At 42.0% G+C, this 17,629-nt stretch overlaps 1 protein-coding gene across 4 annotated transcripts in view; it reads left to right on the top strand.

The window, feature by feature from the left end:
- The first annotated feature begins 630 nt into the window (after positions 1 to 630).
- Positions 631 to 17,629, top strand: part of Foxn2 (forkhead box N2) — a 42,832-nt gene continuing 25,833 nt past the window's right edge. Inside the window, exons 1-2 of one of the 4 annotated variants that reach the window (XM_021186453.3) lie at positions 631 to 789; positions 16,025 to 16,575. In XM_021186453.3, the coding sequence (XP_021042112.1) occupies positions 16,039 to 16,575 (537 nt within the window). In that variant the 5' untranslated portion in view covers positions 631 to 789; positions 16,025 to 16,038. Of the gene's footprint in view, positions 790 to 843; positions 1,030 to 1,409; positions 2,083 to 2,586; positions 2,842 to 16,024; positions 16,576 to 17,629 lie in introns of those variants that run through there. The other 3 variants (XM_029471336.2, XM_029471334.2, XM_029471333.1) reach the window with 3 other exon arrangements.

Raw genomic sequence — 17,629 nt, 5'->3', positions numbered from 1 at the left:
ATTTTTTTTTGTTGCTGTTTTGCCTTTTATTACTGGTTTTTACTTTGGGAGACAGACTCACAGAAAATCTTTAGTAAAATTTGAATCTGATTCCAAAGCCCCATTTCCCCTCTAAAATCTGCTCTGCATAGTTTCCAGGGCACTTCAGTCAGAAGAAGGTAGCGCTGTTCTCAAGAAAGCTTCCCGGTCCCCACACTTTCAAAGCCACAGGGCTGTTCGGACCGTCGCGGCAGCCCCAGCACACGCGTCGCGGGCGGACACTCGCGCGTCCCGCGCCAGCTCGTCCACTCAGCAGCCGCGCCGCGCCTCGGTCGCCCTCCCATAGGTCCTTCCGGGCGACAGGCGAGGGCTTTTCATTTTCCCGCCTGCACGCCCAGCTCCGTAAACCCCGGCGTCCCCTCGCTTTGCCTTCCGAGCCCGCTCCACCCTTCCGGACGCCACCTTCCCCCACCCGCCTGCAGGACAGCTCGGAGGGGCGGCCGCCGCCCTGGTAGGAGGCGGGACGAGGCAAGGGCGGGCTGCAGGAGGCGGGACGGAAGGAGGGGCGGGGCCAAGCGCCTTGGCGCCGCGTTGTCATGGCAGCGGGGCGGGGAGGAGGGGAGGAAGCGAGCAGGAGGGGGGGAGGGGGATGTGGTGCTGCGGCGGCCGCCACCGCAGCTGCCACTGCCTGCTCGCGCCTGGGTGTCCCGGAGGCGGCTGCTGGGAGCCACGGGAGCAGCTGCGGTGCTCTGCCATATTGTGTCTGGCCCGGCCCGGCCCTCGCCTCTGGTTCGCGGCGGCCGAGTGACGGTGAGTCCCCGGGGTCGCGCGGCGCGGAGGCAGCGCGTGCGGCCGGCCCTGGGTGTGGGGGCGCGGAGGCGGCTGTCCCGTGACGCGCCGGGACATTTTTGTGTCCCGTGAAGAATTGGCGCCCCTGCGCGGGGGTGTTCCCGGCGCGCGGCTCCGGCACAGCGTGGGCTGCCCCGGGGGTGTGGAACCGAGGCGAGCACGGGTTCTCCGGGAGTGAGGAGTTAGGAGTTTTCTCCCGAGGTAATGACCGTACCGGAGGGGGCGTCGCGCAGCCGGAGCCACCGAGGGCAGAGGACGCCCAGGCGGAAACCTGCGACCCGGGGAGTTGCTGCTCTAAGAGTCCCGGGGAGCCCGCGCCAGCCACGTCGCCGCTCCGGTTCCCATCCGAGCGGGACGCGCGCGGCGTGAAGTCCCGGTCCGGCCCGGCCCGGGCGGGATGGCTGGGCCCGGAGAAGTAGTGCCCAGGAGGACCCGCGTAAACTTCGGGCGCGGGGCCCGGATGTGGGGTGGCGACCCCAGCCCCGTGTTCGCGGCCCGAGGCGCCCCCAAGCCTGGCTGGCCGGGGGTGGGGTGGGGTGGGGTGAGGGTGGGACTTGGACTGTTTCGGCGTTGCAACATGTGCACTTCCTGTTCGCCATCTCCTTCGGGGCCGAGGTTACTTCTGCCCTCCGGCCCGGCGCTCGGGCAGGGAGGGTGCGCGGTGGTCCGCGGCCTTGAGCTTGGGTGCCGGCCGGCGTGCAGTGCCCGGCTGCCCGAAGCGGAGCCGGGAAGGTTAGGGGCAGGGAGTCCACGTGCTCGGGGCTCGGTCTTGCACTGCAAACTCCGCCCCCGGCTGCCTTCCAGCAAAATGCCTGGGTTCCCACCGCCGCCCCTCACGCGAGTTGGGGTAGCAATTTCATTGGGAAGCCGCGCTCTCGAGATCTTCTTGCACTTGGTTTCTGCTTTAAAGCTTTCCTTTTTCCACCTTTTGGGTGGTGGTGGGAGGAGTCATAAGTGCAGAGAAATGACAGACTTTTTTTTTTTTCTTACTTGCAACTCCGCGGTGAGCGGTTAATTATTTCCAGGTTAGTTGGTGCTCTTTTCTCCTGTCTTCTGATTGTGACAGCCACGTGGCCGGCTGAGTGCAATAGAGTGCTCTAGCGGCCAGAGAGCTTGAGGCTTCTCTCGCAGCAGGGGCTTTGTAATGGTATAGTCTTGGCTTCTGCGCTCTAATAAGAGGAAGTGGAAAAAGCTGAACCGATCACGTCTAGTTGTTTCACCTGGATCGTAGAATGGCTTTCCTTTGCAATTCTGGTAAGGTGTCTATTGCCATTTTTGCCATTCGCTGCCACTTTGATGATTCATCTTAAAATTTCAGCAGTGTTTGGTATCCTCAAAGAGCGACAGGACAATGTCTTTTTATAAAGAATTCCCTGACTCTTTAGAAAAATCGTTTTAATTTCAAAGCCAATACCGAGCGATTCTAATGAATCTGAAATGATAACATTCTGGCATTATTTCGAGCTTATGAAAAAAAACTCATTTGTTTCTTTTTACATAGATTAGCAATGAAATTATCTTTTTAAGGATAAATACTAGTTTTGTATGCAGTCAGATTTGAGCAGAATTCATAAGTGGAAATTATAGTATATAAAAGTGAAAGAGAAAATGATTAAAGTTAAAAAAATAAACTATTGGAGAGTGAAGTTTTAGAATGTCTTTACAGTCATAGATCATGCGTCATTTTTTGATTGGCAATTTTATTTGTTTCTGTAACATGTTTGTGTTATTACTTAGTTTTACTTTATTGTTAAACCATAAGAAGGAAACATCTTACATTTTTAGAGTTCTGGAGAAATCGTTCCAACTTCGTTTGAATGTTCTAGTGAAGTTAATGAAGGTATTGAAGAGATGCTGTAAAGCTTTCTGTAGGAAAGAAGATAGACTGGAAAATGAGTGTGTACCGACCACTGAGAACAGTTCATAGTTGAGGAAGAAAAGTAAATGAACTGAAGAGAAGTGAAGAGACATTTACATAAAGCCGGAAGACTGGAACACTGCAAACAGTTTAAAGTAAAGTGAAATTTAAAAGTACTACTCAAACTGCAAGTGTGAGTGTGTGTGTGTGTGTGTGTGTGTGTGATTTTGAGAAGGCTTTCACTCTGTGGTCCAGGCTGGCTTCAAAGTTGGAGTGACCCTCCTGCTTCTGCAGCTTCCTTTTGTTGTTGTTTTTTTGTTTTGTTTTGTTGTTTTGTTTTGTGAGACAGGGTTTCTCTGTGTATCCCTGGCTTTCCTGGGAACTCACTCTGTAGACCAGGCTGGTCTTGAACTCAGAAATCCACCTGACTCTGCCTCCCGAGTGCTGGGATTAAAGGTGTGTGCCACCACTGCCTGGCCCTATTGTTGTTTTGAGACATGCTCTCACTGTGGAGCCCTGGAAGTCCTGGAACTTGCTATGTAGATTAGGCTGGCTTGCAATTCTCAGAGAACCACCTGCCTCTCTGCACCAGGAATGCTGGAATTGTAGGGTGCGTCACCTGGGTGGCTTGCTTGCATGTAGTTTTGGTTTGTTTGTTCAAGACAGGACCTTGACGAGATCAGCCTCTTGTGTAGATGAGGACAACTTTAAATTCCTGATCCACCGGCCTCTGTCTCCCAAGAGCTGGTTTTATAGGTGTGTACCACCACAGTTAACTTTATGTGTTTTGTTGCTGTTTGTTTTAACAACTCAAAAGAATGGTTATTTTTAAAATAATATTCTTATTCTTTAAGACTGTCATACAGTGGGACTCCCCAGATCCACCACATCTTTGCACCCACCCAAATTCATGTCCTTTTTTTTTTTTTAACTTAAGAGTGATATTTTTTTATTTTCTGTTTTTTGTTGTTGGTTTTAGATTGTGTATTAATAACTGGGTTTTATGTAAATGCAAACAGTCTTCCAGTTATAGTTTTGAGTGCCCAGGGCATTAGGTTGAAGAAGTAAAACACAACTGAGACAGTACAGGAGTTAAACCGTAATAAAAGTCAGATTAAGAGAGTGAGTGTAAAAGAGTCAGTGGGGGGCTGGTGAGATGGCTCAGTGGTTAAGAGCACCGACTGCTCTTCTGAAGGTCCTGAGTTCAAATCCCAACAACCACATGGTGGCTCACAACCATCCGTTACAAGATCTGACGCCCTCTTCTGGTGTATCTGAAGACAGCTACAGTGTACTCACATAAAATAAAATTAATGAATCTTTAAAAAAAAATAAAGAGTCAGTGGGGAAGGAAGTCATAGAAAACTTGGAGGGTAGGAGAGGTTTCTTGGAAAAGGCAGGTGTTGCTTTCTACTGGAGAACTTCCATGCTAATAATGTCACCCAAATGGCCACCCTGTTTATTATTAATTTATTTTGTTTGTTTGTTTGGCTGGTTCCTGGAACTCTCTCTGTAGACCAGGCTGGCCTCAAACTCAGAGATCCACCTGCCTCAGCCTCCCAAGTGCTGGGATTAAAGGCATGCACCACTCCCCCTCCCCCTCCCCCCTTTAAATTAAGCTTGCATATGAAATTTATTTTGTTAACTTTCACACTTTGGTTCCAGTCTTCTTTCTTCCATCTTAAACTTCTACTGTTCTGCAGAAACTTAATTATTATACCTCAGTATGGTACTACAATTTATATTTATATTTATGTTGACAGTATCTTTTGATCTGTTGGAAATACACTTGGACACTCGAGTGTAAGGCCTGGCTGAAATACTGATTGTTCTATGAGCCTTGGAATCACAGACTTCTAGATCCATCTTTACTTTCAACCATAAACTCTTTCCCTTTTGTAATAGCATATAATTCTTTCAGGCTGTAGCATTCTCTACTGCCTCACTGATTTAACAAAATTAAAAAACATTAACTACCATGTGCTAAGTAAGCTCTATCAAAAGAGCAATGGAGTTGGACAAGAGGGGTTCCTTCATGTTTTATTATCTTTTAGGTCTTCTTACCCTAATTAAAAGATACGTCCTTGAACGGCAAGTTACATAGAATATATTTATTTGCCAGCAAGACACCCTTAGAGCCTTATTTTAGATATATACTTTCTGCCTACTCTGAATAAAGAAAAAGTAAGATTTGTGGTGTGAGGTGTGAAGTTGAATAGAAAGATCTGTTTTTATAAGTAAAGGTGGGAAGAGAAGAACTACTTTTAAATTTAAATATGGTCTCGTTTCCTCCAGAATCAATTAGTTTTTATTTAAACAAACTTTATTTTAGAATAGTTTTGCATCTGCAGAAAACATGCAAAACCTTACCCAGTTTGTCTGATGAGTGTCTTACACACTCTGGTGCCTTGTCACAGGCAAGGAAACAAGATTCCAGTATTACTGTTAATTAGACAAATCATTCAGATTTGCCTGATTTTTCTCTAATGTCCCTTTTTATTCCACAACTAGTTTTTAGGAATTTTGTCGAATGTCCTTGAATTGAGATTACCTTATGTATTTCTCAAGATTAGGCTTGGCGTGTGGGTTTAGTACAGGTAAACAGGTGAAGTGCCTGTATAGTATATACAGTAAGGGTGCATGCTGACATGCCATAACATGGGTAACCATCACTGACTGCGGCCTTTGCGTTCCTCACACTCCTCACTCACTCCATACCAGAGCTCCTTTAGAAGCAAAGTACTAAGTACAAAGTACTAAGTACAGCCCCTGTTCACAGGTCTTGACCCAATTTTGATTGATATATATATATATTTTTAATTTCCCTCAACCTAATTTTCTGTTACATAAAGCAATAAACAAACAAAAACCCTGGGCAAACACTTTTGAGCATTTACTCTACTTAGGTGCTAAGACTGGAGTTGTGAGCAAGAGTCATTTTTATACCCAAGGAGGTGTGTCTGCTGTGATCTTAGAGTCGGATTTATTGCTTACTGTGTCTTGATTTCATTAGCATGTATACATACAGAGTTGCCAAAGCCCTGAAAGTCTAAACAAAGCTCTTTTAAGTAGCCATTTGTAAGCTACTATCATACATCTTTAGTATGTGTGCCATAAAAGTAGCTGTCCTTTTGCTGTCAACACACATTTTCATTCTTCCCAAGTAGTTATATGCTGATAAATTAACAGAATAATTTGTTGTCAACTATCTTCATAGCTTTGGGGTATGTGTGTGTGTGTGTGGTGCACCTGTGCTGTGTGTTTGTGTGTGTGTTTGTGTACTGTGTGTGAGTGTGTGTGTGAGTCTGTCTCTAAGCCTCTTGTGTAGCTGAGACTGACCTTGGGCTTCTGGTCCTCTGGCCTCCATATCTTGAATCCTGGTGTTACAGGTAGAGGCATCATACTAGACTAGAGTTTGCAGGTGTAAAGAAGGCAAGAATTTTCTTGCCTTTTAGAAAATTTGAATTTTACGTGGTAGTGTGTGCCAGTGTGTATGTATGCAATCACCTGTGTGCAATTGCCTAAGGAAACTACTGTCAGAACACCTGTACCTGCAGTTATAGGTAGTTGTGAGCTGCGCAGTGTGGCTGCTGAGAATTGAACCCTGACCCGTCTCTTCAGCCGCTCTCTGCCTTTCGGAGAGTTCTTTCTTAGTAACACAGATTTCGTTCTTTTGGCCCCAGAAGCTTGTCTTATTTGTTTGAGAAGTGCTTTGAATTGAAATTGATACATGAAAATATATGCATAGGAAAACAGATTGGGAACAGACGGGGGCACATGGGCAGGTAGAGGTCAGGACTCCTGTGGGAGTTGGTTTTCAAGTCAGCAGAAGTTACAGGGATGTGACAGTCCTTTCACCTGATGAGTCATCTTGCTGGCCCTCTCTCTCTTTATGTTTCAGACAAGAGCTTGCTGTGTGTTCACACTGGTCTCAAACTATTGATTGTCGCACCTCAGCCGTCTGAATCTTAGGTCACAGATACGTAGCATCACATCCAGCTTTGAAAAGAGTTTCTAATTTGTAGAAATATTCTTACCTTGCGGATTCACGGAGCAGAATTTAATATTAGATTCTGCAGTGATGTGGTGCTAATAGTGATTTTTGTTGTTTCCCTTTTGAGAAAGGGTTTTACTATGTAGCACTGGCTGGCCTGGAACTCACAGATATCCATTTGCCTCTGTCGCCTAAGTACTAGGGTTAAAGGTGTATAGTTACTTTGAATTTTTTACATATCCTCAGAAGTAAAGGATTTAGGAAACTGATAAAAACATGCCCTTGTGGTTTATGTTAAAAAAAGAAATACAAAGAAAAATGGGGAAAAGTTTCTTTTGAATTAAGATTTTGCTGTACTTTGACTTTGTCCAGCATCTTCATCCTTAAAAGTTTAATTGAATGATACCCTGCCCCCCTGCCCAAATCAGCGTTTGGGTCCCACCTGACAAGGGTGCAGGGGTTGAATTAATATATTCTGGAAGAATAATGAGCTCTTAACCACTGAGCCATCTCTCCAGTCTGAAGTAAACCTTTCTTTTGTACTGATTGAACATTTATCAATAATATCAATAATTGCTAACTCTTATTGCCTGTTGTGTCCTGGCCTGCTAGACACAGGAGTCTATAATTCTCAGCGATGGCCCTGCAGGGAATAGTGTGTTTTGCATATATATGAAACAGATAGTGAGACATTATGTCAATGTAGTGCTGGCTGGGTTTTGAATAAAAATCTGTCATAGTAAAAATCCATGTTGTTTTTTTAAGAAAATGGGTTGTTAGAATGAAATGCTTCTATATTGATCTGCCCCAAGCTGGAGCAGTAAAGAATGCTTGATAGAGAAGCCGTTATTCAGATGCCTGCACTGGCAGGAACACCACCACTTTCTTTGTTACTGTGATTTCAACAATAGGTGTGGTTGCCTAGGACCCAGGCAGGCTCAGTCATCTGTCAGACCGTGTAGGTGAGTTGGTGGCTGGTGGGTTTGCTTGACTCCAAATCTTACTGTGCAGTTACCTAGCATGACATTCTGCTGTAATTATTTTTTAAATGTTTGCTCACTAAATGTTACGGGGTTTGCTAGGGCATAAAAAATGGATACATTGTATTCTGCCTACAATGACTGAATGTCTGTCTGTCTGTCTACCCACTTTTCTCCCTCTCCAACTCTGCACGGAAAGATGACTTTAAAGTTCTGTTCTTCAAGTGCTGTTATCACAGATAGACATGCCTGGTGTGTGTGTGTGTGTGTGTGTGTGTGTGTGTGTGTGTGAAGTTAGACCTGGCTCTGCCTCCTAGCCCCATGCTCATAGACTCAAAATATATTTACAGATATCTTAGTCATATCGCTAGGCTCTACTCTGACTAGATCAAAACTTAAGGTATCCACTTGTCTTACTATGGGTGCTTAGGTAGCATGCATCCATCTCACATCTTCCTGGGTGGATTGGATCTTCATGCGCCTCACATTCTATCCCAGAATCCTTTCTCCTTCCGGATGTCTTACCTTTTATTTCCTGCCTAAGCCATAGGCTATAGGCTTTTTAAATGACAGGTGTTGCATCCATACAATACATAAGATAGTCTCTGTATATATGTTGTATGTATCCTGGAACAGACACGTGTGTGTATAACAGCGCGTGAAGTGTGCACAGGTGTCCCTTACTTCCACGTCTTTAGTATTTCTTAAATAGATGCTAGAATCAATATAGATAATTTTATCCATCATTCCTCTGATAGTGTTGGGTTCAGTGTAATAAGTGACAAAAGGAAAGCAGCTGCCCTCATTTTACACAGACAGGCCCTATCATTCTGTGAGTCTTATACACCAGTGTTTGTTTGTTACTGGGGATTGAAACAAGGGCCTTGCACACGACTCCCAGCCTTCCTTAGTTGCTGTCTTTATCTGCTGGTTGTGAACAGTCAGGAATTTGATACACTGTAGCTGCTATCTGGAGAAGTCCTCTCTGGGATCGTTTTAACTTTTGGGACGGTCACATTTTTTTACAGTAATTTATATAACAAAAAGTCCCACATTTGTTTTTTTGGGTTTTTTGTTTTTGTTTTTCTGTTTCTTAGTTGATCTAGCATTTAAGGATCTAGTAAAGAGGCTTAGGAAGGGAGGGGTGACCCTAGGATTCTTTTTCGGTTGCAGATATTTCCTTGACTGCTCTAATTTTGACTAGTATTTACTAGCCACCCCTTGTGGAATAGGGTAGGTGCATTCCAAATGTAAAGAGAAATAGTTGGATTTAAATAGCTCAGTATTGCTGGGGTAGTGCTTGGGGAACGTGTTGGAGCTTATTTATTTAGAGAGTATCTGATTCAGATGTGATTGCACATATTCCTAGATATTTTGAGATGCAGAGGCAGGAAGATTTCCTTAACCTCTGGGGTAGGACGCCAGTCAGAGTCCTGCGGGCTCTGTAGTGGCACCTTCCAGTGAGTCATAAACCACGTAATCTCCCTGTTTCCACATAGAAAGTAGAACCCAGTGATAGTAACTATCGGGTAGGGTTGTTACAAAGTTCATGAGGTAGTTTCAGGAAAGATTTTTAAATGATATCTATTATCAATAAACATCAACAAGTGTTCTTTTATTCTCTAATATATGTACATATGTACATTTATCTACAGGAAAGCCAGTAATACTTGAATTTGAGTGTGTGTTTAAAGACAACATCTTGCTCTTGTGTAGGCTTACCTGAAAATTCTGCTACAGTTTCCTAAGTGCTAGGATGCACCACCTGAATTCAGTTTTGATTACTAGATTATTCTAGTAAGATTGAATCATACCATTTCTCAGATACCAAAGTAGCATAATAGCAGAGCTTTGATTCGTCATACAACAAACATTAGAGCAGAAAACAAAATACACACAGTTTTGCCCTTGTGGAAGTTTCAGCCTGTTTGTTGGAAAGAAGTGTATTAAGCCATTTCAGGTGTTGCAGGGCTTATTATTATAATAATAATTATTATTTAATTGTGGAAGAGTAGAAGAAGGCCTCTTTTTTTTTTTTTTTAAGATTTATTTCTTTATTATATGTAAGTACACTGTAGCTGTCTTCAGACACTCCAGAAGAGGGAGTCAGATCTCCTTACGGATGGTTGTGAGCCACCATGTGGTTGCTGGGATTTGAACTCTGGACCTTCGGAAGAGCAGTCGGGTGCTCTTACCCACTGAGCCATCTCACCAGCCCCGAAGGCCTCTTCTTAATCTTTATGTTAGACCATTCTTACAGTTTCTAAGGTGAAATGTGAAGGATGAATAGCCGTTGTCTAGAGTTAGGTATGCTGTGTACGAACAATTTTAAGGCACAGATATGCAAGGGAACTTAATTTAGGGACTGTCTTTGTCAGGGTTTCTATTCCTGCACAAACATTATGACCAAGAAGCAAGTTGGGGAGGAAAGGGTTTATTCGGCTTACACTTCCATACTGCTGTTCATCACCAAAGGAAGTCAGGACTGGAACTTAAGCAGGTCAGGAAGCAGGAGCTGATGCAGAGGCCATGGAGGGATGTTCTTTACTGGCTTGCCTCCCCTGGCTTGCTCAGTCTGCTCTCTTATAGAACCAAGACTACCAGCCCAGAGAGGTCCCACCCACAAGGGGCCTTTCCCCCTTGATCACTAATTGAGAAAATGCCTTACAGCTGGATCTCATGGAGGCATTTCCTCAACTAAAGCTCCTTTCTCTGTGATAACTCCGGCCTGTGTCAAGTTGACTTATAAAACCAGCCAGTACAGGGACATATCAGAGTTCCTATGTGTTGGAGTTTCCATTTCAATATATTGTAGTTTTAATGGTCTAGGTAAAAAAAAAAAAAAAAAAAAAAGGCAAACAAAATTAGAATAAATTAATCCCATGATTTAGATAATAGTGAATGTTTTCAAATTGTTTTGTTTGCAACCTAAAAATAGAAAGATTCACTTTCCTTGTTGGGTGACATGTAGGTGCTGTGATACAAATTCAGTCCTCTGCAGGAGCAGTCAGTGCTTGCAATCATTGAACTATCTCTTCAGCCCTTACATTTGAGATTTTAAATCTGTCTTCTAGCCTTCAGAATTGGGTGTTATGGAATGGGCACTATTTATAATGGAGAACTTTAAAAAATATGTTAAAACCCTAGTAAAAGCTGGGATATCTAATGGTCCCTATCTCATTAATTGTTCTGTTCTATGAGGATGCACTGTAATAACAAAGGCTACTCTTATGAGAGACATCATTTACTTGGGGGCTTACGGTACAGTTTCAGAGGTCCTTTAGCATCATGGCATCCTGACAGGGAGCATGGCAGTATTCAGGCAGGCAGGGTGCTGGAGAGGAGGGGAAGAGAGGGGGGCAGAATGGTCAGGAGAGCTTGAACTCAGATCCTTCAGCCTCTGCCTACTGAGTGCTGGGATTAAACCCAGCCAGAAGGATCTTGATAATAGATGGATTTTTTTTGTGTGTAACTTGATAAAAATTCTGATAGAGGACAGTAGATTCTAAGGAGTTGAATCTAAGTGAATATAATTCTGTACATTTTCATTAGACGATATATTGTATTTGTTGCTTTATCTTCTTTTGTTACTGAGAATGGTATCAATAAGTAAAAACAACCCCTTTTTCTAGATTTCTTAGGTTATCTTTTTTTTTTTAACCTGTCTTTATATATATATATTTTAAGATTTATTTATTTATTATATGTAAGTACACTGTAGCTATCTTCAGACACTCCAGAAGAGGGTGCCAGATCTCGTTACGGATGGTTGTGAGCCACCATGTGGTTGCTGGGATTTGAACTCTGGACCTTTGGAAGAGCAGTCGGGTGCTCTTACCCACTGAGCCATCTCACCAGCCCTTAGGTTATCTTTTTAAAGATTTTAATTTTATATGTGTGTGTTCCCTCCCCACCTTGTGTGTGTATATATGCGCGCCTGTGACTGGAGCTACAGGTGGTTGTGAGCCACTATGGTGTTCATTTTAAAGATTTCTTTTATGTCTAAGAATGTTGGTATAGGGTACAGCTGGCAATAAGGAATTTTTTTTACATTAATAAAATATTAAATGTTTTGAGATTTAAATTATTATAAATTGCTTAAATCCCAGCGATTGGAAGGATTCTCTTAAGTGACACATTGGCAGAGTCCAGTTATAAATATAGTACATGAAACAAAGAGAATGAAGAAGTGAGTGTTGCACTATGTGGAAGATGGGGAAACAGTTATTGCAGCACTCTGAGAAGTCCCATGGTCATGGCTCCCATGCCCATGTGTGTCCTTGGTGATGGGGGAGAGGCATACTTAATCTTTTTGTAATTTCAAAACAAAAAATAATCTCTATTAATTGATGGACTAATTCATGTTATAGAAAAAGCTTTGTAATAGAATAGGCTGTTCTAGTCATTTAAGAGGTGATTTCTGTGTAGACCTGGAGTTTCCTGGTAAGTCTGTGAGTTGCCGTGGTGTGTGTGTGTGTGTGTGTGTGTGTGTGCTCTATGTAACTACTACAAATAAAATAATCTACCACAACATTCTTCTCAAGAACCTTGAGCTTGAGCTTAAGTTTAAATTATAAAATAAAGACATTAAAGAAAACTTGGAAAGACAAAGGCCATTACTAAGTTAATGATATAAACAACTTTTAAATATACTATCCTCTAGTTTTTACAAGTTCTTTTGTTTATTTCAGTTATTGTTTTATAAGGTCAGTTTTAGTGGCTACCAAATAGTAGATTGAATAGGTAATTGCAATTTTTCTATTGTAGGACATGAAAGTTAGTAGTTTTCCAACTTAAATGATTCATTGGATATTTGTAAGGGTGGAGGTGGAAGAGGGCAGGTTGTAGAGGGGTTATAAATGTACATGATCTAATTTATATGTTTTTGGACAGAAATGTTGATTTTTTTCAAATTACTAATACTTTTTTTATTACTAATACTATGCTTATTATATACCATGTTCTGTGCCACATAATAATTAGCATCAGATGTTGTTTTGTTTCTTTTATTTCCTTGATTGCTAGTGACAGTATTTTCTCACGTACTTTTGCTATTGGCATTTAAGTCTGCTGTGGCAGACATTGTTTGGATAGAGTGATTTTAGTAACTCTAAAATGATAGTGTAAAACAATTCCTTGTTTCTCCTTGAAAATACTGCCAGTCTTGCTAAGGAAATGCCAGCCTTCTATTTCACCGTGAGTTTTCCTGTAACACTGAAGCACATTTGCTGCCATTTATACTCCATTCCTAAATAATGGCCTTTTAAAATTCATATCAGTGTGGTAATATGCCAGAATTGTAACAGGATTGAGGGACACATACATCATAATAGTGTGAACACCGGTCAGCATAGTTATGAACCCAAAAAGAACCTAATAAAGGAATTTTTATAAACTTGTATTTTAGAAGAAAACCATATTTGCCCCCATATAAGTTAGTTTCTGATAATACTTAGTCAAGAGATTTTGAGTTTTGAGTACCTGTTACAATACATTAATACATTGGTGTTATCTGTAGCAAAGACAGCCCAGCACTGCCAAGAGCAGGCCAGGCAGTTCCTTTTCTGCTTGAAGACCTCCACTCAGGTAAAGCCTTATCGTTGACTGCGCCAGAGTGAAACGAGTGAGGTTGTTATCAGACATGAGAAGTCACAGCTTGTACCCTCTAAGTTTGATGACAAGTTCATTAACTATTAAGAAAGAGATACAGGCTGGGGAGGAAGTAGTAAACAGTCACAAAGCATGATAGGCTTCTCGGGGGTCACTTTCTAAGGTGTCTTTACCATGACTGCACACGATCCTGTGGCTCAAAGGTTGTAATGTTTAGCTATTAAGTAGAAATGTGTAAGCTGATGCACTTACCTTTCTTTCAGAATTTGCAAGTTGAATTAATCTTGTTCATGGTTATAGCTTTCAGAATGAGAAAGGAGATCTGGGAGGCTCCTTCCCCAGCACCTCACAAACCAGCTGTCACCACAGCACAGGCCTGTAGTTCCAGCACTCAGAAGGTTGAAGCTGCAGGACCTGAAGTTCAGGGTCATACTTGTCTACATAGGGTTTCAGATCCTGTCTATACATTCTGCCCTTGAGTAAACAGAGGTCACTTAGTATTTTAGTGCTCCTATTATAGGACTTTTTGGCTTTTTCAAGGCAGAGTTTCTCTGTGTAGCCCTGGCTGTCCTGGAACTCACTCTGTAGACCAGGCTGGCCTCGAAAATTTGCCTGCCTTTGCCTCCCAAGTGCTAGGATTAGAGGTGTGCTCCACCATGCCCGGCCCCGGCTTTTTTGGATATCTCTATGCACTTTTGACTTTATCAGTTGTGTGGAAGTTCCTTGACTCTGAGTCAGCAGGAAAAGCAAATGCTCATGGGTGACGTTTATACACTATTGCCATGGTATGTTGCGGCTAGACTTTTGCTTCTGAGTTTGCCTGCATGGGTGTGGGTGTTTAGCCTGAGTCCTCCTCCTCATCTATAGAATAATAAGGTTCATAACTGTCTCAACTTTAATTGATGGCTAACTGACACAGATTCCAAGGTGACTGGCCCTCACAATATTGACTGATGTTATCACTATTTGAGAAATCAATAATAGCTCCCAGGATGCAAATAGACAGATTTCATAGTTCATGAGTGGCCTGTTGATGGTGGTCTAAGCAAAATGGAGCTCTATAGGTATGTCTCCCATTTTATTTAAATAAGCACGAGTCAGTCAAATTGATTATAGGTTTTTTGCTGTCTTTAAAAGTAAGACATCTTTATGTATACTGAAATGAATTAAGTAGCACTAGTATATCCTTCCCTCTGGTCATCTGTGCTCTGGGAAGAGTTATTTGTTATGGCAGTTCAAACATCCTATAATAGTGGGATCTGTTGAGGCCGAGATGATTGGGAATTCAGAGTTAAGTAAAATATTGGATTTAAAAAACAAAACAAAACAGCAAATTTATTCCCAATTTACCTTAGCCAATAATGAATGTAGGGAATACAAAATTGGCAAGACAATAAATATTAAATATTTTCTTACTACATAGAGAAATAACTATGTGAAATGATTTATTTCATTTATGTGGGCTTTTTTGGTGTGTGCAAGTATATGTGTGTGTGTGTGTGTGTGTGTGTGTGTGTGTGTGTGTGTGTGTGACAATTAATTAATGTGAGAATTTTTTTAGTATGACATAAAAACAGAACTGGTTTACTTTTGCTTACATGTAATGGGGCCATCATGGGCCCTGTGTCCATGGACGTTCGAAGAGAGCATCGGATCCTTTAGAATTGGAGTTATGGATGGTTGAGCTGTCATTCAAATGCTGAGACTTTAACCCAGGTCCTCCACAAGAGCAACAAGTGCTCTTATACTGAGCCATTGCTACAGTCCTAGGAATGGCTTTTTTCTTTTCTTTTCTTTTTCTTTTTTGGTTTTTCGAGACAGGGTTTCTCTGTGTAGCCCTGGCTGTCCTGGAACTCACTTTGTAGACCAGGCTGGCCTTGAACTCAGAAATCCGCCTGCCTCTGCCTCCCAAGTGCTGGGGTTAAAGGCGTGCGCCACCACGCCCGGCTCTTTTTTTTTTTTTAAATGATAAATATTTAAGACTTGAAGATTTATTTGGAATTATTGTTTAAACACTTTCAAATTTGAGTATTTTAAAGATTGAACAATGTGTATAACTATAACAGTAAAATATAGATACTGAGGATAAATTATAAAGTCATGATACAGTGTTTATTATACTTACTTATGTGTGGAAACCACTACATAATACTTGTCACTGTGCACCTGTGGAGATCAGAGGACAACTCACAGGCATTTGCTCTCTTCTTCTACCTGATGGGTCTGGGAGTTGAACTCAAGTTGTTATGCTGTATCCAGTGAGCCATCTCACTAGCCCCACTGTGTTTAATAATAGCTACTACTGGTTATTGTGGGCTAGAAACTTTGCTATTTACACCATATTGTTTAATTTTATTATTATCAGCCATACGTATGATGCTGTAAAGTTACATTTTATTTACTGTTTATTCTTTCAAATAATATAAATCAACTAGTACTTTGTATGCATTATAACTGTAAAAACTATTTTATATTTAAATATTATATGGGGAGCTGGGCATGGTGGTGCCCACCTTTATTCCTAGCACTCGGGAGGCAGAGGCAGGAGGCTCTCTGAGTTTGAGGACAGTCTGTTGTCAAAAAGAGACCCTGCCTCAAGAAACTCCAAATATGTATGTGTGTGTGTGTGTGTTTATTTATTTACTGTATAGCATAGTCAGTTGCAAATTTTCTTAACTTGAATATATGTGAATGTTTATTTGCTCTTCTAGAGTTTTAGATTTACATTCATTGGTAATTTGTTTTTTATTGCAGAAATATACGAGTAAATGGGTCCAGTAATTGGAATGACTCCAGATAAGAGAGCTGAGACCCCAGGAGCTGAGAAGGTTGCAGGACTGAGTCAGATTTACAAAATGGGAAGTTTGCCTGAGGCTGGGGACGCTGCCAGGCCGAAGGCCACTCTTGTGGGCAGTGAGTCAGCAGATGATGAGCTAACAAACTTGAACTGGCTTCATGAGAGCAGTAACCTTCTAACAAACCTCAGGCTTGGAAGTGAAGGCCTTCCCATGGTCAGCCCACTGTATGACATAGAGGGAGATGAGATGCCATCCTTTGGACCAGCGTGCTACCAGAACCCAGAAAAAAAATCAGCAACTTCAAAGCCCCCATACTCCTTTAGTCTTCTCATTTATATGGCTATTGAACACTCGCCAAATAAATGTTTGCCTGTCAAAGAAATTTACAGCTGGATTCTGGATCGCTTCCCATACTTTGCCACTGCACCTACAGGCTGGAAGAATTCTGTTCGGCATAATCTATCCCTGAATAAATGCTTTCAGAAAGTGGAAAGAAGTCATGGCAAGGTGAGTGTTCATAAACATCGTTCTGTCTGGTGAGGGAATTAATATAGTCCTGTAAAACTCAAGACCAAGAGAAATAAAGGCATATCAGGTTAGCTCGAAGTTAATTATAGTCTTCATTTGCTTTAATATATGGTGTTTTAAAATTTCTTAGTGTTGAAAGAAACTTACTAAAATTACATTCAGTCTGCTTTTGGCACCTAGATTATTCTTTGACGCTTCTTTTCTACCTGGTTACCCACCCCTCCCTCCCCTTATCTGAAATTGAATTTAGAGCCTTGAGCATGCTTTGTTAGGAAAGTACTCTGCCACTATTCCCAGACCACCTAAGTTCCTTCCTTCCTTCCTTCCTTCCTTCCTTCCTTCCTTCCTTCCTTCCTTCCTTCCTTCCTTCCTATCTGTCTTATTTGTCTATCTGTGTAGCCCTGGAAATCCACTCTCTGTAGACCAGCCAGACCTTCCTCAAGCTCTCAGAGATTCATCTGCCTTTGCCTTCCGGGTGGGTGCTGGGATTAAAGGTGTATGCCACCACTGCCCAGCAGATTTTATTTTTAGCTGTGTGTGTGATTCTGGGTTTGTGCTTGATTATAGTGTCTTCAGAAGTTACAGCAGGATGTTGGATTTCTTGGAGCTAGAGTTAAAGGCATTTGCGAACTACCTAATATGGGTGCTAAGATCTGAACTTGGCTTCTCTAGAAGCCGTACTGCATTCTTTTAACCACTGATATGTCTCTCTAGCCCCATTGAGTTGATGTGCCCAATTTCTCCAACTATGTCAGTATATATATATATATATATATATATGTATATATATATCCTGTTTATCCAGTATAACATAACGAAAGTGTAGCTCATTTATATTAGAAGTAGGAGGTATACAAAGGCAGTATTTCATCCTGTACAAGTGAGAAATGTAGGCGCATAGAGTGGAAAGGCACAATGAATGTGAAGGCTGAATGTTATAAGTTACTAGGGCTTCAGTGTTGAGGTCAGAACAAGGGTGTGATAAGGTTTTTCTTTCTTTCATTTGTAAATGATAGTGCATTGTTGTTCTAAA

The sequence above is a fragment of the Mus caroli genome, unplaced genomic scaffold (assembly GCF_978045245.1).
Source record: "Mus caroli unplaced genomic scaffold, Mus_caroli_1 scaffold_18, whole genome shotgun sequence".
NCBI lineage: Eukaryota > Metazoa > Chordata > Mammalia > Rodentia > Muridae > Mus > Mus caroli.
The sequence above is the reverse complement of the archived record's forward strand: the minus strand, read 5'-3'. Positions and strand labels throughout refer to the sequence as shown.